Source organism: Lepidochelys kempii, chromosome 13, assembly GCF_965140265.1.
Source record: "Lepidochelys kempii isolate rLepKem1 chromosome 13, rLepKem1.hap2, whole genome shotgun sequence".
Classification (NCBI taxonomy): domain Eukaryota; kingdom Metazoa; phylum Chordata; order Testudines; family Cheloniidae; genus Lepidochelys; species Lepidochelys kempii.
In genome coordinates, this window is record NC_133268.1 from 20,054,877 (window position 1) to 20,077,405 (window position 22,529).

Sequence of the window (22,529 nt, forward strand, 5' to 3'; positions counted from 1 at the left end):
AATCTGTCAGTCCATTGGGAGTGGACTGTAGCTGGTGAAGTGGTTCAATTCTTGTAGTTCTTGTTTGTGAACTTCTGTTCTCTCCTTTTTTCCTTTAACTAGCTAGGCATTGAGCTTTTGAACAAATTTTCCAAAGTTGCATGTCTTCCAGTAGCATTTTCACAGCAGGGTATAATAAAAATGGAAGCTGTGTGTAAATCTCTGCATTCTGCAAACAGTTTCATTACCACTTAATTATAACACTTCTTCGGTAGTAAAAGCTTGCTGAGTACTTTTCTCAAGCAGTGTTGTGTGGAAGGCATGACATGAACTTTACTCCATGTTTAATTTTACTGCTAGCAGAAGCTACTGTAATTTATTGTGATGTGTAAAAAGACTTTGAGAATTCTATTTAAGGAAATCAGACAAATCATAATCACTTGGCAGGGGGAACACATCTGAAATTGCAAGAGAAAACTATCATTGTGTAAGGACCTTTTCTTAGTGCTGTTTCCAGAAAATAAATCTTGTGGATAAGCAAGAGAGGCTGAGCTCTCCTGTTGGTCCAGACAAGATGACCTTAGCTTGGGTTCTAATTCAGTTACTGAAAAAATAGTGAGAACTTATCTTTGTGGTTTTTAGGATTAGTCAGCTACTTTCTAGGTCCCTGAAGGAGCTTAGATTTTAAAATGTTTGAAGTTCAGTGCTACAGAACAAAACTATTGAGTTTGTCACTTTCTTTGTTTAGATGAAGTGGTCTGGCGTGTGTTTTCAGATATGACACAGGTTACTTGCGCTGATACTTGCTCAACTGAAAAAGGAAATGGTCTTGGATCTCTTATGATTAAAATGTACTGATCAAATCTGTGTTTAAAAAAATCTTTTTGATAATTCATAGCAGAGAATGGAGTTTTGGAGCCAATTTCCCCTGTAATGTAACTCCTGTACATTACTGATAGTAGTAACAATATGGAGCAGCTGTATGAAAGCACTGATGGAGGAACCTCTCCTTTCTCAACCGTTTCAGGCATTATTATAATCAATACTGAAATGGAATTCAGCTAATACGAGCTAGTCAGTGATGGTCTAGTTATTGATGCGACGCTGCATGGTGCTTCCTCAGTTATACAGTTCCCTACAATCTGGAAGTGGGTGTCTGATTTGCATAATCAATGTACAGTCACTTCACAATAACTGTGTAGTGAATGTACAGATCTTTACTACTGGCCACTATGATCCGTCTGTAATTGCTTCCTGTATTTGGAATTTTCTGACTGTTTGCCAGCAACAAAGATGCCATTTTAGCTTCTCATTCCCCTCAGAGGAAATAGAACAACTTCCAAATGGTGAAAAGCAAAGAAAATAAATCTGTCAAAAAGGTGAAAGGAGAATTTGTGTTTATAAAGCTACAAATGCTTGTGACTTTTGATCCTCTCATTTTTCTCCCTACTAGCATCCCTGCCAGCTGGCAGGGTCTCTGTATTATTAAACTGAATGGCAGGGAGGGGCTGGAATATTCCCACAATGACTGAAAATAATCCAAGAGAGAAGGGCCTTGCTGACCTGTAAGGAGAGAATGGATGTGTATAAATAGGAGGGACAATAGAATTGTGGTGAGCACTAAAGTTATTTGCTGTCCTTGATACAGAAAACATGGTCTGAACATAAACTGGCATATAACAGTAATCCTTTCAGATAACAAGGGGTCAGAAGGTCAGATATGTAAGTGGTGAAATTGTAGTGAATATCAAGGAAGATTGAGGTCACTTGGTTGTGGTGTATGAGTACCTTCACAAGGGGCAAATAGCTTGTACCTAACGGCTCTTTGATTCTTGTTATGCCTTTCTTAGCTAGATTAATGGCTGAAAGTAAAACCAGAGAAATTCAAGTTAGAAATATAAAGCTTTTTTCTTTTTAAGCAGTGGAAGGTGATTGTTCTAACTGTTCAAATTACCAAGGGAGGTCATAGGATCTCCATCTTTTGGTGTCTTCAGATCAAGACTGGATGCCTTTCTGGAAGATGTGCTTTGAGGCATGTATTCACTGCAGTTAACCCAACAAGAAAATGGTTTTCAGTTCTAAGCACCTGGTTAGCCTAGCCTGAATGTGAGCAGCCACACTGCAAAGTTGTGCTGGCTAGAAAACAAGAATTCAGTTTTGTGAAAAAAGTTCAAGGTTTTAAGGGCTCCTCCCCCCTTCCATTCCCTTGTGAAACAAAAAACGAGACCTTTCCAATTTTTTTGTAAAACAGGAAGACACAGAGACTGGAGAGTGGATATCATAGGTAAGCTGACTCTACAGTGTGTGTCTACAGTGCAAAGAAAAACCTGTGGCACTCGGTCTCAGAGCTCAGGTCAATTGACTCCAGCTCATGGGGCTGTGGGACTAAAAATAGCAATGTAGATGTTACCGCTTGGTCTGGAGCCTGGGCTCTGAGACTCGATACCATGAGTTTTCTTTGCAGTGTAGACGTGTTGCAGGTGGGGCTGCAACCCAGCTCATTTAAGCATCTGTTTCCACTGAGGTTGTGAGGGAAAGGATCAGGTGATAGCTTGAAGATCACGTGATCCTCTTAAAGCCAGCAAGTAGCTCAGTTGAGCTGGAGACATGCAGGGAGTTGGTAGACTCCTGCAGGAGACCATGGAGCAGGGGAAAGAGCCCAAATTACATAGGATTATCAGGCAGATGGCTTGCAAAATGTAATCTACAGGGAGCAGGCTAGGAAGAAGGAAGAAGAGATGTTTGTCTAGACTCCCAGGCAGATGGCCTGTGGATTGTCTACCAGTATGGAGTAGATAGACCCCTGCAGAAGACCCTGGGAGGTGAAAGGACATGATTGTGTTGAACGTGTGTTAAATAGCTTTAATTGGAAGAAATAGTACTGAATCCTGGAAGAAAAGGGACTGGAATCCCTGGAGAGTGTTCTTTGGTTTCTGAACCAGTGATGAAGCCCACTGGCTTACAGTGGAGAGGTAGAAAATTTTAGATGATTCCACAATCCCCAGGTTTCATGATGGATTTGGGCCCTGGAAGAAAGGGAGTGGGAAGAAGGATGCTTTGTTGTGTAACCCTGAGACAGTGAGCTGATTCAGCTGCAGTGGCAAAAAGCCCATATTCATGAACAGTGGAGTGGAACTGACATAAATGTACAAGTCCCAACTGTCCTGGATCTGTTGTAACATAACCAATCTGTCTTAAATACCATCACTTGATTCAGCTGGGAGTAGGATTCCAAGTATGCTGAACTATGTCTTTTCTTTCCTTCATAGCCAGTAAGGTTTGGTCTACACTCAGGTTTTTGGGTGAGGTGGGTTTTTTTGTTTTTGTTTTGGGGCGGGAGGCGGACACATCTAACTATTTCAGTTAGAGGTGTCATTTTTATACCAATATAATTAAACTGGTATGACTCCTAGTGTGGACACAGTTATGCTGGTGTGAAAGTGCTTATTTCCGTGATGGGAAATCAGTTTCTAAACCACTATAGTTAAAGCAATACAAAAACTCTGTGTAGAGAGGTCTATGCCTACTGTTTAGTATCAGCCCTCTTCCTCTTGGAAATTCTAGCATAAGTGATAGTATGAATCACACCACATGCTACAGCCTACAGTGTATGTAGCCAGAACACTACCTAAATAATTGAGTTACATTAAAAGCAGAAGCTTGTGCTGTTCAGATTTTTATTTTTCAAATCCTTTGAAAAATTAATATCTGTATTTTAATCTTACAAGAAATCCCACAGTGTTTGCATTCACCCATTCTCAATGATGTGAAGGCAAACTTCACTGACATTTTAAGGCTTAAAAAAAAAAAATCGAGATTAGTAGTATTAGCAGAGCACTGTGGTTTGTGCTTATTAACTGTAATATCTTTTCATGACTTAATTTAGCATGTTTAAAATAATATACATAAAATCAAGCCCTGTGGTATTTAAGGCAAGATGAGTAAGATTGACTGCAGATGTTTGACCATGTTTATAATTAAATCTATTAGTGGTCCCAGTTTTGTGATTTTCTAAAACAATTTCTTGCATTGGGCAACTTGTTCTAGAGTGATAAAATATTTAATGTCTGTTTCCATGGGTATTGATGTAGATGAGAATGAGACCTTAATTTTTATGTTAGTGTTTAATATATGCAGGTAATGTTGAGCCAGCATTTCAAGGGAAAGTGCTAGAGAGGAAAAATACTTGTTTTTAACAAAGCCAAAATCTTGCCAGTTTCAAGATCTGAATTCTGTACCACTGCTCAGCATATGAAATGCCTCTCTGCATTTACCTTATTTTTGCCAGAAGAATTACAAACTTTTTGCTGGTTGATTGGGACCTCAGAAAACAAGCTGGTAGCATTGTTCAATAATTGCTGTACTCAAGGACTCTTATTTTAAAAAGTGCATATATTTGGCATGATGCTTAACCATTGTTTCAGGGTGCAAAAGGCTTGTACCAAGAATGGCCTAAGCTCTTACATCTATCACAGCTCTTATACTCGAAAATTTGAGACTTTACATACTTTCTGTCTTAGTGTCTAATGTAACACACTGAAGTTTGGATTCTCGATACGGTTTGTTGGGTTGCAAATAAATTGGGTATGAATAACGTCAAATCAGCAATTGTGGCCCAGGAATAAAATTCATGGTTTACAAATGGAGAATGAAAAGTACAAAAATGTAGGTGGATAAGCATCAAAAACAGACTAGTAGGAGGCTGAATAATAAATTTCTAGGTATTGACCTAGGTTTTATTAAAGGGAAAACATCCTGATAGTATTGATGATATAGTTCTTTGAGCCAAGGTCATTGAAACACAAGTGCACGTAGTCTCTTGCATGAAATGCCTTCCATCCCAAAGGATCTCTAAGCACTTAACACACTATTTATAGGAATCCCTTCACCCGCCACTGAAATGTAGCCACTTCTGGGGTTAAATGTGGCAACTCCATGCAGCTTGATCTGTATTGTTATGTACAAGAGGCTCAGATATTTTGTGAGATTTACTTATTTTATGGTATTCCAAATTGTTGCAAAATATCCAGTTCATGAAGACCTGAAATTTGAAGCAAATAGTTTGGTAACAATTAAAATGTATGCCAAATTTTATTTTGAATGAGTTCATATACCTGTCCATCTACATTTAAGGTTCTTTATCTGTGTGCCATAAAGTGAACCGAGATATGTTGTGACTTCTATATAACATACAAGCATGCTATTTATAACCTGCACCCTATGACCCCTCCTGCCTCTCCATCTACTGTCACATCTCTCTTCACATACAAGCTCCCTGAGCATGCTGTCTGCTCCTAATACTTCAACTTCCTCTCCTTTCTTGGGCTATTCTGCAATCAAACTTTTGCCCATCCGCTGAGTCTCGCTAATGTCACTTAAGGTCAATAGCACTTGGCCTTGTACAAGTATCTCTTCTCAGTTCTCACCCTGCTCAGTCTGTCCACTGTCTTCAAAACAATCAATCACTCTTTCCTCCTTAGGGTTTCAGAGTTTTGTGCCCAATTTGTTTCCCTTCAATAATTAATGCAGCATCACCCTTTGCGGATGGTGACCCTTAACACCATCCTTATTTGCTTCTTCCTTTCTGCACCCTACATTTGGGTAACCTCTTTATAGTGTAACACTCCTTTGGCAAGGTTTTTTCAAAAGTGACTAATGATTTTGGATGCCTCAATTTTTGGGTGTCCATTCCAATGATCAGTACCTTAAAGGGGTTTGATTTGTAGCAGATGTACTCGCAGAACTTTTCTGAAAATCAGGAACCCTTTAATGTGTGTGTCAGCTCAGGCACCCAAAAATAGGAGCAGCCAAAATCACTAATGGGTCTCAAATATTCGCTTCCTACTCTAATTTATAGCATGCCATTTTTTGTGTAATTGTGTTAGATTTTAATGGAATAAATATAGGAAACAATACTTAATCTGAAAATCCATATCAGTCCTAAAACATGTTATAATAACATTTTCAAGATAAAAGCGGAAAAGAGTCCTGTGGCACCTTATGGACTAACAGACCTATTGGAGCATAAGCTATCGTAGGTGAATACCCACTTCGCTGGATGCATGTGATTTTCAAGATACTGGATCTCTAGTAGCAGATCACATTTTGGCATAGCTTGAGTAACTTTTTTCCCCCAAGTCATATCTAAATTTCTCCTGTCTAATACTCACAAGCAAATACTCAGTTTAGTACCCTGCTGACATAAAAATCTAAGCTGTTTTGAATTTCCTTGGGGCATTTTAGATGTTTGATAGGCGTTCAAAGGTTGTTAAATTTTGGTGTGTGAAACTGAGCATAAATGGAAAATACATTTAATAAAAGTTTAAAAAATGTCATTTTGTTAGCTTTACTTGTCTGGCTCAGATGTATTTCAACCATCAGGAGGTTCTTTCCCCATGAAGCTTCAGCTTTATTCCTCTTGTATTTTAATCTTGGAAACTTCCAAACCTCCTGATGAAATTATTTGGCAAAACCTATTTTCTATAGACAACAGAAATGGAGGTTTGACACTGAGACTCAGGCACAGTAAAAGCCAGTCAGAATATGTGAGCAAAAGGTGGTAGGTGAGAACCAGGCATATGAGAGAAAATCAGTTGAAAACCATTGAAAAGTGTGTATGGAAAGTTGGAAGAGTAACTGGGGAAGGAAAGGGGACTCCCCTCTGTGCACTAGGTACAAGTACCTTTTCACTGAAGTCCTTCTAAAAACCCTGTGTTTTTCTTGCTAACAACATTTAGGTTTTGTTGTATTTTCCTGAAAAAAATGAATCTTACTAGCAACTAAGTTCTAGCTGTGGCTACTGAGGTTGGCTTTGGAAATGCTATTGCGAACATCCTGTTCCCTTACCTCTTGATACTAGCATGAGATTTTAATAGTGCCCTGTTTCTGGCAAAAGGTTTTGCATGGCTGCCAGCCTTTTAGGATTTGTTACTTAAATCTTACCTGCCACCTTCCTCCTGCAGCAACTTTGGGATGTGTTTTGAGCACAGGTTCACTGCTAAAATTAGGTTTAAGTTGCTTGATGATCAGATGGAGAAACTGTAAATCTGCCCCTCTGATCCCTAAGAATAATGGTCAGGTTAACAAGAGTGGAAGGCGGCTGGGTGTTTAATAAAACTGCAAAATCCTTGCAATTTCTAACCAATCTTTCTGTGGCTTCATAGTGTCTTGACTTTAGGAATTTAATTTATCTTTTTGAAGAGCACTTTGTTTATTTATGGCCTCCTGTTCTTTCATAAAGCTTTCTGTTCTATCATTTGTGTACATTCATCTTTGTGTTTGGCTGACATGCACTGTATGTAGGATGCACTTCAGAGGTGAATAACACCTTATTTTGAAAACTCAACAGTTGAGTCAATAGAGACAAAGCACAGAGCTACATAATCAAATGAGAACTCTCTAACCAATTGTGAAAGGAATTAAACTACGTCCTTTCTGCTAGAAATAAAGCATTCGTGTATTAATCACTTGTAGCCAGGATGAAAGACAGTTGGTTATGATGTAACTGGTTCAAACTATATCATGTTCCATTCATTTGTGAAAGGCTGTCTGGAAAGTTTATTTTCTAAAATGAATTTTACAGCTTAGTTAAGAATTTGACACTGTAGTTTAGAGGTTAATATAGTTAATAAAATGTGCAATTGTTTTGCTACTAAGACTAAGCATTTTTTATTTTGTGCTATAAAACTGCTTATTCAGCCATTGTCAGTTACTGAAAGTGTGTGTGGGGAGTGTGGAATGATTGTTTTTTAGCCTCAGTAGTTTGCTTTTGTAGCAAAAATCAGTACTTGGTGGTGAATTTGCACTGTGGTGCTGAAAGAACCACGTGCCCTTATTGGCAATGGAGTAGGGGCTGTGCTCTTGTGGAGCAAATGCAACACCGGCCTGTGTCAGGATTTGTAGGACTTGAACCTGGGTCTGTGGGGCTCCAGGTGAGCAGCGCTTCCACCAGGCAACTGTGGCAGAGGCACTGTCAACACACTATACATCCTGGGAAACCAGTCACTGCAAGAAGTGCTGCCCACGGTAGAGGTGACTGGCAGCTCCTCCCATGACCTCTGATTGGCCCAGACCTACTATTTAAGCCTGGAAAGAGCGCCAGGAAGTCATCCATGTAAAAAGGTAGATCCCTGACCTGTTGCTGGGAGAAACCCCCACCTTGTTTCTGGTTCCTACCACCTCACCTGGCCCCCCAGTTCCTAGCTATTGACTCTGGTTCAGTTTGCCTACAGGTCTAACCACTGGATCTGACTGCCCATACCTGAGTTCCTGACAGCCTGCTGGCTTTAGAGAGTCTATTTAAAAAAAAAAAAAATCTTAAACGGCATGAGCCGTGGCAAAGATGCTAAGAAAGGGCTTTGTGCTAATTGAGGGGTGAGGTTCAATGTCAGCAGATAACGAGAATTGCAAGAAGAATTGGGATTCAAAGGTTTTAGCTGCCCTCAGAGACCATTCTGTGGCTTGTGTGCAGTTTGGTCCGAATCTGATTTCATACACTGGAGCCAGAGAACTGGCTTGTAGAAATACTAGCCTGTAGGGGAAATATATGAAAGCTGCTGGTAAATTGCAGTTGCATCTTTTCTATTCCTAACTTTTATTTATATATATATATAATTAGTCACAAGCTATGGAGCCTTTTTACATCTGTCACTAGTTCAGATCTGGTCCAGATCAGTAGTGACTTCACGTTGCTAACGGGCTGTTGGCAAAGAGCATGCAAAATAAAATTGGTTTCAGACTAGCTCCTAGTGGGCAATGTCAGCACAACTCAGTTGACACCATCAGTGGCATTTTTGTCACAAATGAGACATGACTCTTTCCCCTTGCTCCTGAAGACCAGGATTAAGGTCACTTGCCAGGGAAAGCTTACACTATCACTGCTGTACCTGTTCTCTGGATAATAAAAGGACTTCACTATGCTATTTAATAGAACCCCTGCTTGCTTGCTTCTCTCTTTGGATTTTGAATCATTTATATTGGAATACTTGCACTCTAGTGTCTCCTGTTTTTACTTGTTTAGAGCAGTGGGGAAGGGTGGTAATTTTCCATCCTTAGTTTGTGTTTTTAAGCTAAATCTTTTGTGCAATTTAAATCTGGCATAGTCTGGCTAGAAATACTGTAGCTGTTATAAGACTGTCTCTGGAGCTGGCAGAATTGTAGAGGTATAAATTACAGAGCACTGTGCCCTTGGATATATAACCGGTGGCTGTGTCTAACATGTCTGCTTAGATCCATTATTTATTCATTTTTTTTTCTGCTTAGGATCTTTTACATTCAATAAAATTAAACATCGCAGTGACATCTCACTTGACTAATTAAATGTGTTAATCTTTTTCCTATTTTTTAAGGATTGAAATGAAAAAACAAACTCAGAGAAGCAGATTGATCGTTTAAACATTACATGACATCAGGTAGAAAGTTATCTATAAGTCTTCCTGATCTGACTGCAAAGGGATGTCATGGATACCTTGAGTCTTTTCTCAGCAAGTTGGGGCGTGGGTATAATTGTCTATCTCTAAGGTGTCCATCACCTTATCTAATATAGAGATGTAGGGATATTGAAAAGCAATTTAGTCCCCTTTTTTCTGCAGTTTGGATTATGTATGGGAGTTTGCCAGAATAGAAGCGTGATTCCCGTACTCTTTACAAACGATGTACAAAATTTGAAGGACAAATGTATAAATTTACAGTTGGTTGGGTTGGTGAGACTTCCTCATGAGCAGCTGCATCACTGATCAGATAGTTTGTCTCCTGTTGTGTATCAGTGTGATGTAAGGGAGGTCATTTGAAATATCTGCAGGAAAAATAAAGCTGTTAATTTTGAGTAGTTCTAAACAAGATCAGAGAACTGGTAGGTAAGCTCCCACGGGAAGAAAATATAAGGGAAAAAAGGAGTTCAGGAGAGCTGGTTGTTTTTCAGAGACACAATATTAAAGGCAAAACAGCAAACTATCCTGAAGTGAAGGAAAGATAGGAAGAATAGTAAGAGGCCAATATGGCTCGATCTGGAGCTCTTTAATGACCTAAAAATCAAAAAGAACTCCTACAAAAAATGGAAACATGGACAAATTACTAAGGATGAGTATAAAAGACTAGAACAAGTATGTAAGGACAAAATAGGAAAGGCTACAGCACAAGTGAGGTGCACCTAGTAAGGGATGTAAAAGGCAAGGTAGTTTCCTAAATACGTTAGGAGTAAGAGAGAGACACAGTGTAGGTCTACTACGTAACAGGAAGAAGATGACATCAAGAAAACCGAGGTGTTTAAAATCTGTTTTACTTCTGCCTTCAGTAAAATGATAATGGAGACCAGGTACTCAATATAATTAATATTAACAACAAAGGGGGAGGGTAACACAAGCCAGAATAGAGAGAGAACAGGTTAAAGAATATTTAGATAAATTATTCAAGTCAGCAGGGCCTGATGAAATTAATCTGAGGGTACTTAAGGAACTAGTTGAAGGAATCTCAGAACCTTTAGTAATTGTCTTTGAGAACTTATAGAGGACAGATGAGCTCTCAAAGAACTGGAGAAAGCTAGTATATTTGCCTATCTTTAAAAAGGGGTGGGGGAAACAGACCTGGGGAATTTATAGACCAGTCAGCCTAACTTCAATACTGGGACAAATTATTAAACAGTTTGTAGGCACTTAGAGGATAGTAGGGATATAAGGAATAGCCAGCATGGATTTGTCAAGAAGAAATCATGCCAGACCAATCTAATTTCCTCCTTTGACAGGGTCAATGTCTTAGGGGAGAGGAGAAGCTGTAGATGTGATATGTCTTGAGTTTTAGTAATGCTTTTGACACAGTCCCACATGACATTCTCATAGGAAAACCAGGGAAATGTTGTCTATATGAAATTACTATCAAGTGTGTACACAAGTTGTTGGAAGACCGTACTCAGATTAGTTATCAATGGGTTGCTGTTAAACTTGGAGGATGCATATAGTGGGGCCCTAGTCAATATTTGTACGAATGACTTGGATAATGGAGTAGAGAGCATGTTTATAAAATGGGTAGATGACCCCAAGCTGGGAGGGGGTTGCAAGCACATTGGAGGACAGGATTAAAATTCAAAATGACCTTGATTGATTGGAGAATTGATCTGAAATCAACAAGATGTAATTCACTAAAGACAAGTGTAAAGTACTATACATAAGAAGGGAAAAATCAAATGCACCATTCAAAATGGGGATTAATTAGATAGGTAGTAGTACTGCTGAAATATATCTGGAGTTATAGTGGCTCACAAATTGAATATGAGCCAACAATGTGATGCAATTGTGAGAAAGCCTAATATAATTCTGCTGTGTATTAATAAGAGTGTCATATGTAAGGTAATTGTTCCGCTCTGCTCAGTGCTGGTGAGGCCTCAGCTGGAGCACTGTGTCCAGTTCTGGGCACCACACTTTTAGGAAAGATTGTGGACAAACTGGAGAGAGTACAGAGGAGAGCACCAAAAATGATAAAAGGTTTATAAAACCTGGCCTATGAATAAAGGTTTAAAAAAAAACCTAAAAAACCTAGGACATGTTTAATCTTGAGAAAAGAAGACTGAGGGGGGACCTGATAAGCCTTCAAATATTTTAAGGGTTGTTATAAAAAATGTTTCAGAGTAGCAGCCGTATTAGTCTGTATCCGCAAAAAGAACAGGAGGACTTGTGGCACCTTAGAGACTAACAAATTTATTTGAGCATAAGCTTTTGTGGGCTACAGCCCACTTCATCGGATGCATAGAATAAAAAAAGACAGTGATCAATTGTTCTCCATGTCCAGTGAAGGTAGGACAAGAAGCAATCAGCTTAGTCTGCAGCAAGGGAGATTTAAGTTAGAAATTAGAAAGTTTTTCTAACTATAAGGATAGTGAAGTACTAGAATAGGCTTCCAAAGGAAGCTGTAGAATCCCTGTTGTTGAGGGTTTTTAAGAGCAGGTTAGACAAACACCTGTCATGGATGGTCAATATATATGTGGTCTGCCTCAGCACAGGGGACTGGACGAGACTACCTCTACCCCCAAATATCTGTGCAGCATGAGACAATTTTTCCTTTCTTTCCTATCATTTTGCTTCTGGCATTTTTTCCTAAAAAAAATAAATTCCAGTCAGCATAAATTCATGGGATACTGAAGTTTGTGACACTGCTCCACGACAGATATGTGTAAGGTAAAAATGTAATAGATTGTAGAAAATAATGGTCTGTATGGTTTGTATTGGGGCCCCAATTACCCAAACAGAATGGGGGCCATGACATTTTTTAGGCAAAAGAGGAGTTTATTTTGGTAGTGATACACAGTGTGGGTAGGGAACAACCTTAATAAAATGACCTTTCAGATTAGTGGATTCAGATTGTAGTGGATTTGAAATCCATTACAATTACAATTGTGATTACTGACATATGAAAAGGGTTTACACTAACTGCATAAAGAAAACAGTACTTGTGGCACCTTAGAGACTAACAAATTTATTTGAGCATAAGCTTTCGTGAGCTACAGCTCACTTCATCGGATGCATTCGATGAAGTGAGCTGTAGCTCACGAAAGCTTATGCTCAAATAAATTTGTTAGTCTCTAAGGTGCCACAAGTACTCCTTTTCTTTTTGTGAATACAGACTAACATGGCTGCTACTCTGAAAACTAACTACATAGGGTTTCAGCAAAGATATGTGGCTTATATTGATAACCCCATATAATTTTATTATAGATTAAAGTGAAGGACTCATAGCCCTAGCTTTGGGTAGGTGTGATTTTTGTTTCCTTCCCACCACTCCACCAATGCGTCTCTCAACATTGATCCACAACACCTTTGCTGTTCCAATTTTTCACCTCTTTTCAGGTTCTTGTACCCTACCCATCAGCATGGTGTCTGAGCATCTTTCAGAGATGCATTAAGCAATATGTGCTGTATATGGTACCTTCTCCATGTCTCTCCTCTCACCAAGGGGAGAAATAGTCTATGGATTTTATTTTGTTATGAAGTGCTATGTGCTTTTATTTGTGAAAGCCAAGTCAAAAGCACACCCTGCACTTGGACGGAGGCTGGTGAGGTGTGATCTTGGTTTCTGAAAGTGAGAGTTCTGGTCCCAGAATGGCTCCAGCACAAACAAGTATTAGGCTTGCAGTAGATAGTTGCTTTGGGCATAGTTGACAATTGTGGTCTTCATTCCAGATTGAGGTTACTTAAGTGTCCCTGGCCTGTGTCAGTAAGAGCCTTGAAGATGAGGTCTGAGACTTCACATGTACTGTGATGTTGGGAACATAAAAAGTGCCATTCTGAATCAACTCCTGTGGTCCACCTGTTTCAGCATCCTGTCTCAGGCAGTGGCCAGCATCAGCTGCTTCAAAGAAGGTGCAAGAAACCCTGCAATAGGCAGAGAGAGAATACTCTCCCCAGGGAAACCTCCTAATATCTAGTAGTTAGTTTGGCATAAACTCTGAAGCATGAGGTGTCATGTCATTTCTAAAACTTTAGTTTTGTCGTATTAATGCTGGCTGTTCTGTGGGGAATGATAGCCATTTCAAGGTTTAAGATGATGTAGCCATTTAATCTACATATTCGGCATTGAATTAATGTTTTCCTCTTGTCTGACTTTACTTGACTATGTTATATTCCCCAGATTTCTAAGGGGGAGAATATTGAATAGTTATCTTCTCTAAAACAGATTGTTAAATCAGTACGAAAAGATAACAGGTGCCATACATCAGCTCTAGACTGCTGTCTAATAAAGTTGTATTAACGTGTTTAAAGTATATATATCTGATGGCGAACACCTCGTCTTTCTAGTGAACAATTTTTATACTAGATAGGCAAAATCACTCTGTATCCTTGCTAAAAAGCTTTCTTGTGCTAGGATTGTTATAATGTATGTATTAATAATTATCTTAAAGTAGTTGCTGGTGGGAAATGTCTTATCTTGCATAAAAACACTAATGAAATTCCAAAAACTGAGTCATGCTGGATCTACTAACAAATAACCTTGTGACTTCCAAGAATTATCACTCTACAGTCTAAGAAAAGTCTAGGAAAGGAGTAACTAATTTGCTGTGCACTTAATTAACTAGCTGGATTTCTCTTAACATTTTAGTACATTGAGGACTCTGAAATTACAGCAATTGTCATTAGAAGTATAAGGCAAATTATTATTTAATAGGAAATAATTGTGTTAACTGTGTGGTATTGGTTGGTAAATGACTAAACAACCACTATAGCTGCATAATTAAAAATTAAACATTTAGAGGAGTGCCATTTGCATTTAACAGAAGTAAAGAGAAATAATTAAAATGTTAGTTAACCTCTAAAAATATATTTTGTTCACATAAAACCACAAATTCTATTGCATATTTTATTTGTCCTTCCCATGCTTTCCTGCAAGAAGTTCTGCAGAAAATATTGTCCAGAGTTGTGCAAATATTTATAGAAGTAATTGCACACAAGTGTGTGACTGTTTTGGGGAGATGGGAGTTGGTAAGTATTTTCTGAGTAATCCGCAGGCTGAAATGACCACCAAAACCATTTGTTTAACAGATTTAAATAATAAATACAAGTTTGTGTGTAACTTATGAACAGTTTGCAACACGTTAGACCAGTGTTGGGGCACAGCAGCTATACCAAGGAACAATGCAAAAGGAACAAAAGAAATCACCAAGATTTCTTATTGCATTCATAGTGGTAGCCGTGTTAGTCTGTATCAGCAAAAAAAAACCCGAGGAATACTTGTGGCACCTGAGAGACTAACAAATTTATTTGGGCATAAGCTTTCGTGGGCTAAAACTCACTTCATCAGATGCATGCAGTGGAAAATACAGTAGGAAGATCTACACACACACACACACACACACCATGAAAAAATGGGTGTTGCCATACCAACTGCAACGAGACCAATTAAGGTGGGCTATTATCAGCAGGAGAAAAAAAAACCTTTTGTAGTGATAATCAGAATGGCCCATTTCAAACAGTTGACAAGAAGGTGTGAGTAACAGTAGGGGAGAAAAAAATTAGCATGGGGAAATAGTTTTTACTTTGTGTAATGACCCAATTCACTCCCAGGCTTTATTCAAGCCTAAGTTTCTCATTGGAAAACAGCAGAATTGGAGTTAATTTGCAAACTGGACACCATTAATTTAGGCTTGAATAAAGCCTGGGAGTAGATGGGTCATTACACAAAGTAAAAACTATTTCCCCATGCTAGGTTTTTTTCACCCCTACTGTTACTCACACCTTCTTGTCAACTGTTTGAAATGGGCCATTCTGATTATCACTACAAAAGGTTTTTTTTTCTCCTGCTGATAATAGCCCACCTTAATTGGTCTTGTTGCAGTTGGTATGGCAACACACATACACACACATGAAAAAATGGATCTTCGTACTGTATTTTCCACTGCATGCATCTGATGAAGTGGGTTTTAGCCCACGAAAGCTTATGCCCAAATAAATTTTAGTCTCGAAGGTGCCATAGTACTTTTTTTATATTCAGTTACCATAATCAGTTTTCAATTCTTTAGTACCTCAAATACATTTTTCATGTTTCCAGTACTCCAAGGATTAAAAGCATGTACTAGTCTTCAGATAAACGTTTAAGAGTGTGATCCCCGATAGTTGAATGCTTTGATGTGAAAGGGACAAACTTACAATATCAAAAGTAATTGCTTAAAGTTATTTCTTACGTCACTTTTTGGCTAGTTTGTTTGGCCTTACAAAGGGGAACATGCACATAACATTACTTACTTAAAAACCAAAATATGGTTACTTGAGGTCTCACTCAACAATGTGGACTCAAGACAACTTTCAGTTATTTATACAGAATTATTCTGTTCTTTACGTTCTGAAACAAACTCTCACCACTTCTTAGCCCTGTGTAATCTTGGAGGAGGGGAGAGCTGTTCATAAGGCAGGTCCAAGTCTTGTCTGAATTCTGAAGCTTGCTTGTGGATCCATTTAACTCTGCTTCATCCTGTAACCCTGGAGGAAGGGAGAGGCTGGCTGTGGAGTTTCAGCAAACTTTGCAGTCCATGCGTTGGCATGAAGTTTATATACCCTGTTTCCAGGTTCTTGGAGGAGTACCGTTCTCACTTTCTATTGGGCACTGGTCACCTGGGCACTCAAGTTGCAGGTCTAAGTTTCTCTCTTGCTTCTGCTAGTATCCAGTAGATGGCGGCAGTGTACAACAAATTTCTTCAATGCTTCTCTTGGACGGAGGGTTTTTGTTTGATTTGCTTCATGGATTGTATTTCAATATTAGCCCAAACCAATGGGAAGTTCCCCATTTTATGAAATTTCTTCTAATATTTCAAAGTTTAAACCCTGGTTAGGTGCTTATCTTTTCCCTTCTTATGCTATACAATTCCTATCATTTTACAAAGAAAAACATCCCTTTGGTCCTCTAAATCCAGTGGACACATGGTCCATACATACTTTTTCATTTCACATCTTTCAGGGCTTATCAAATACATGAGATGCTACACTAGAGGAACAAGACACATTATTCAGATATAGCGAGATGTATATCCGATAACTTTCCATTCCACTAGTAAAATCATCACTGAGAAAGTTTACAGATGACAAAAATTGTAGGAGTAATAAATAGGGATGCCACCCAGCTGGATTTTACCCGGACAGTCTGGTTTTTGACTTCGGTGTCCAGGTGCCATGTAGGGTTGCCAGGTGCCTGGTTTTTTAGTGTAAAGTCTGGTCAAAAAGGGGACCTGGCAGTCTCCGGTCAGATATACTGACTGGACACCAAAAGCCTGGTTACCGCGGAGTAGGGGAAGGTGCTGGGTCATTAACTCTCACCAGCCCCTGCTCAGCTGAGGTTGCCTCCTATCTGAACACAAGCTCCTTGTCAGGCTGCAGCAGCTCCTGTCCCAGCCCCGAAGCAGAGGGAGCCCAGCTAGGACAGGTGGAGATGATCTTGGCACAGGTTGAGGAGCGAATGACTGAAGTGGGGAAGAGGCAGAGAAGGAAGCAAGGCCTTGTGGGGGGAGAGGTGGGGCAGGGCCTTGGGGGTCCAGTTACTAGCCATTACAAAGATGGCAACCCTAGTGGTAAATAAGGAAGCAAACAGGTCATTGATACAGATTATCTAGATCTCTTGTAAGGGACCAAGCAAACAATGTGTCTTAACACAGCTATATGTGTACATCTAGGAATAAAGAATGTAGACCATACTGCTTCTCAGGATGGAGTCCTCCATCCTGTGACTTTGAAAAAGATGTATATGGGGATAATCAGTTGAACATGAGCTCCCAATGTGACTCTGTTTTCAAAAGGGCCTATGCAGTCCTTGGATGCATAAACGGGAACCTCGAATAGGAGAAGAGAGGGTATTTTACTTCTGTAATTGGCACAAGTGCTGGAATACGCTGTCCAGTTCTGGTGCCCACAGTTCAAGAAGGATGTTTGATAAATTGGAGAGAGTTCAGAGAAGAGCCACAAGAATTATGATAAAACCACACCCTATAGCCATAGACTCGAGGAGCTCAGTCTATTTAGCTTAACAAAGAGAAAGTTAAAGGATGATTTGATTAGTCTAAGTACCTACATGGGGAACAAACATTTAATAATGGGCTCTAGAATCTAGCAGACAATGGTATAACACAATCCAATGACTGGAAGCGGAAGCTAGATTAATTCAGACTGGAACTAGGGCATACCTTTTTAACAATGATAGTAATTAACCATTGGAACAATTTACCAAGGGTTGTGGTGGCTTCTCCATTACTGGCAATTTTTAAATCAAGACTGGATGTTTTTCTAAAAGCTCTGCTCTAGGAATTATCATGGGGAAGTTCTATGGCCTGTGTTATACAGAAGACCAGACAAGATTATCACAATGGTCCCTCCTGGCCTTGGAATCTGACTTGATTCATAAGAAAGATGAATGTACTATTTTTACTTCGCGATTTGGGATGAAAGATATATTTTGGACATCGTAGGGTATCAGTAAGTTTGACCTCTGGGACTTCTGGCTTTTTGGGTCTCACAGCAAGCTATTCCTAGCTGGTTATAATTTACATTTTCTACACTCCTCTCTGGTTCTTAATTCCTTGTAGCTAGACAGTGAGTGGGAATTCTTGCCACATACACATAATGAGAGGTTCCTTTTTAAGGGTTTTATAATAGCTTGAAGCCTAGGCACTGACTCTTTGCTTTCCTGGGAATTGGCCCACCTGTTGTGATGTGTATTTGATCCCACTCTCTTGCTTTAAGAAGCAGCTTAATTTTGGAACGTGCATGGGGATGATTGGCAGTAATCCTGGTTTTGAAGAGAAAAGGGTGCTTGCTTCCGGATTATGTAAATCGAAAGGGCTATAGTAACCCATATTTGACACACATACATTTTACAAGCATGTCACTTACTTGTCCTTTTGTTTCTCAATTACCCCTTCTTGCTTTTTCCTTGGTTAGTTCAGAACCATTTTTCTGCCTACTGTTCGGATGCTGTGTGAATGTTTATAATCTGTCAGAGCAGAATTCCCTGCAGAAATGTTGATCTTTTCTGTCCAGTATTTGCACAGGCTCTGATGTTGGTATGCATTCTGTTTCCTCTCTGCTAGTTAAAGAGCTGGGGCGTAGAGGAACTTCAGAGGAGACTCTCTGCCCTCGATCCCATGATGGAACAGGAAATTGAAGAGATCCGCCAGAAGTATCAGTCTAAACGGCAGCCAATCCTTGATGCCATCGAAGCCAAGAAACGTCGGCAGCAGAACTTTTGAAAGCGCCACTGGTAGAATAAATGTCCACCCTCTGAAACAATCAGAACCTTGCTTTTATGACTACTACACAGATTGATTTCTACTGAAATGTGTAAGCAAAGTAGGGAGCAAAACTTCTGCTCACTTATTTTTCCATAGCACCTTTCTGAACTCAGGAATGCCATTAAGTGGGACATCCTGATGGATGGATAATGGTATGTTTTAATGTTGGATATATTTAAAATAGAAAGTGTATTATTTCAGAGGAGTTATGTTACTGTTTTTAGATTAAACTTGTTTTAAATCAGGGGAACAGATACAAATAAGACTAACGTTGGTTCATTTTCTTGACGTAACTTTCAGTAGTCTATTTTCTTCCCTTTTAATATGTACTGTGGTGGTTAAAAGCTGCATCTTTCTTTTTTTTTTGTACGGGCTCAGTTTCAAACATTTTAACGATCTTATTACTGTTAAGGTACCATGGAAAGTGTTAGCAAATTGAAGAGGTCACTGAAAAGAGTAGACAAGAAGATGCAGAAACTATTCCCACCTTTGGAAAGGAACAAATCTTACTTTTGAAAAGCCTGTAATAAGCCCCATGCCTTACCCGGTGCGCTTTAAGCAAATGTTTTTTGAGTTCGTAGTTTTGTCTTGTGAGAACTGTATAAATTAATAGTGGTAGATTAAGCATGTAGCTCTATTTCCATCAAATGCTATTCTGCAGTTTAAAAGTCTCTCACTTAAACCAAGCAGAGTTCCAATGTAAAATGCAGCAAATGTCCCTTCACCTGCATCCTGGGAAATATCTTCATTTAGTTCCTACTAGCATTAGAGAGCTAAAAAGTTCTGTGTGAACACTCACTTGGGAAATCAGATATTTTTTGCTCCATGAAGGAGAGGATTTAAACATTTCACTAATTATGGTGATTTACAGGGCTTTACAATTTCAAGCCTCCATCTCTAGATGAAAAATTGCATAATGTTTTACTTAGAGGTCAAGTATGGCAGAAAAGCTAAGCTGAAAATAAAGTTAGGTTACCCAAAAGTTTAAACAACAATATATTGATGCCAGAGGAGCTGGGTGACTGAAGTTCCAACTTAACCTGTTCTGCATTTAATATGGCTACGATCAATCTCTCCTCCAGTTTTTCTGGATACTGGTAAACAGTGTGTTTTCTATCTGGGATAACTATGGAAAAGTCTGCCTTTTTCATGGTATTAACGAGTTGTGGAAAATCACCAGATTGTACACTTACCATCAGTGTGAGTCAGGTTACCTTAAAATGGTTTAATAACTTACACTGACATGATGAAGAGCAAAACAGAAAACGTAATCCAGGTATCTCCAGTCATAGACGCAGAGACTTCACAGTGGGTGTGCTGTGCTTTGGCAGTGGTAGAGCAAAGCTAATGTTGGATTTAATTTTAGGATCCACTTGTAGTTGTATCTAGTTATTCCACATAAAATGAAATGTTTGTAAAGAGCGAGTATTTCAAGTATTTTCTCTCTGACGGAGGGCCTACTTTTCAAGTCATCCTTCTGAACCAGACCTTGGTACGACACACACAATTAAATATCAGTTTCCTGAAATCAAACGCTTCTAGTAACAAGAAGGGTTCCAGTCATAGCTGGTGGAAGCATTATAGTTTTACACCTTGTTTCTTGGGATTGTACCCTCAGCTGCTGTAAATCAGTGAGCTCAGTTGGCATAGGAGTCATGCCAGTTTACACCCCTGAGGATCTGGCTTTTAATATCTTCAGTTTATTCTTCAGCTGCAAATAGACAGAGCTAATATAACTGACTCCAAGAGCTCAGCAGCCTAGTCAGGCAGACTCTGGAAGGAAAGAGGCGTAGGCAATGGCTTCTGGCATGAGCTGGGAACAGTACATTTCATGCATACCCACATTAACAAGCTGTTGGGAAGTTATGATTTTTGATAGCCTCTAATATTGCAAAAGTTTCTAGGATGAAGATCTTGAAAGAAATCAAGTAAACTGAGTTAATCACTTTCACAGCACAAGCTAAATAATTTAAACCTCTGTTTGTGTTAGATGACAATCTCTTAGCAATAAGAATCTGGCAATTTAAATGAACCATGCAGGCTAGTAAGTGCCTGTGTTGACAATACAGCACACTAATAATGCTGGACATACACACACCATCTGCAGTACTTATTAAAAATTCATCCAATGTGTGTGTTTGCTCACTCAAAAATATTTATTAAAGATGCTGAAATGTGGGTTGGGTTTTTTTAGGGCTAATGTTCATTACATTCCCTTGGTTAAATGAAGCTTCCAGTGACAAGATGCAATTTTTTCATTTTAAATACTGGCTCATGGCTTAGTTACTTCTAGTACATATACATTTTGCCTCTGGCATGATGCACATGTACAATATGAGTGACTTGGTAGCAAGCTATGTGCATTGCTTACATGTCAAGTAGACCATTCTGTTAGGAATGGTTTCCTTTGTACTATATTTACCACTGATAGACCAAACTTCTTTCATCAACAGGAAGACATTGAGAAGCCCATGTTTTACTTAAAACACCAAAGTTGGGTGCTTGACTTCAGTTTTCACTTTACTGAGTACATAACTTGATTGCTATAATTAGTGCTTATGACTAAAGACGTGTTAGTGAAATAACTTTCACTGAAATGGTTGCTGATGAAAAAATCCCAGTAAAATAACCCAAATATGTGAAAGTAAGTGGTCCAATGGTTTAATTTTCTCTTAAATCTGCCTTTAATCCCCATAAGAGTTGAGGCTTACAACTAGATTTGCTACTCTTGGAGTTTGAACAAATATGGGAATTTTTTCACCTTCAGGAATTGGTCATTTTAACTAGAGAAAACATTTCCTGTTTCAGATCCCCTGCAGGAGCCTCATATATGCTCACTCCTTAAATTCCTCCAACCTGTGACAACTGAGGCTTATATCCTGAGGAAAGGCAATTCAGGCAACATTTTTAAGCAATATGTTCATTTCATTGTGAAATTATATTCACATGCTTTATGGGTCCATATTCATTGCTGAAAAGTGTTTTGGACAAACTGTCATCTTCACTTTCCAACCTGCAAAGATGCTGATGCTGTCAGTTACGTGAGACTTAATAATGTGAAATTTGTAGCTTTAACTTTTTGTAACAAATTAGTGATACCGGCATAAAGTGCTGACTTGAAATGCTATTTTGTAAGATCTGACTGTTTGTATATATTAGTATTGTCATTAGTTTGTATATGTATGAAATAGTGACTTATTGCATTTCCTTTGAGTTTGATACAGGAGATTTTGTTTGAATAATCTTGCTCAAATATCTTGCCTTAGTTGTTCAAAATGACAAATAAACTGCCCTAACTGAAAGTCATAATGCCTTGACTTTATGTGGAATTTAAAAAATTCTTAATAGTACAGTATTTGCTTGCTTGAGTCAGCACCAGAAACACTGAAAGATCCTCAGATCTTTCAGAGCATTTTTCTTGAGGATAGGTTGGTTCAGAAATTGGTAACAAGATGTGGAACCCGTTGCCATGAGAGAACTGGTTCCAGTCTATTCCTGTTCAGCAGTGGGCCCATAAATTAACCAGGGGATGACTCTTCAATGACCTAGAAGTTGAGTCCAGTTTCTATTGGACATTTTCCACAGAAATCAGTTAGCACCTTTTGTTAGTCTCTACAGCAGTCAAGTGCATATGGAGACAGAACTCATTCCCTCTGAGGGGTATCTTACACTGCCTCAGCTGCTTGCTGTACCTGCTCTGTGCCTAGGACTTCACTCTCCAAGGGTGAAAAGGGAAAGTGGACATGTTACGTTGGGGACTTAAGTGCTTGAAGCTGAGATTTTCAGTGCTACAAAACCC

The 22,529-nt window shown here is 39.0% G+C and overlaps 1 protein-coding gene across 1 annotated transcript in view; it reads left to right on the plus strand.

Moving 5' to 3' along the window:
• Positions 1-22,039, plus strand: part of STK4 (serine/threonine kinase 4) — a 77,013-nt gene extending 54,974 nt beyond the window's left edge. Inside the window, exon 11 of the mRNA XM_073309684.1 lies at positions 18,530-22,039. Coding sequence (XP_073165785.1) covers positions 18,530-18,688 — 159 coding nt within the window. The 3' untranslated portion in view covers positions 18,689-22,039. The remainder of the gene's footprint in view (positions 1-18,529) is intronic.
• Positions 22,040-22,529: the final 490 nt, after the last annotated feature.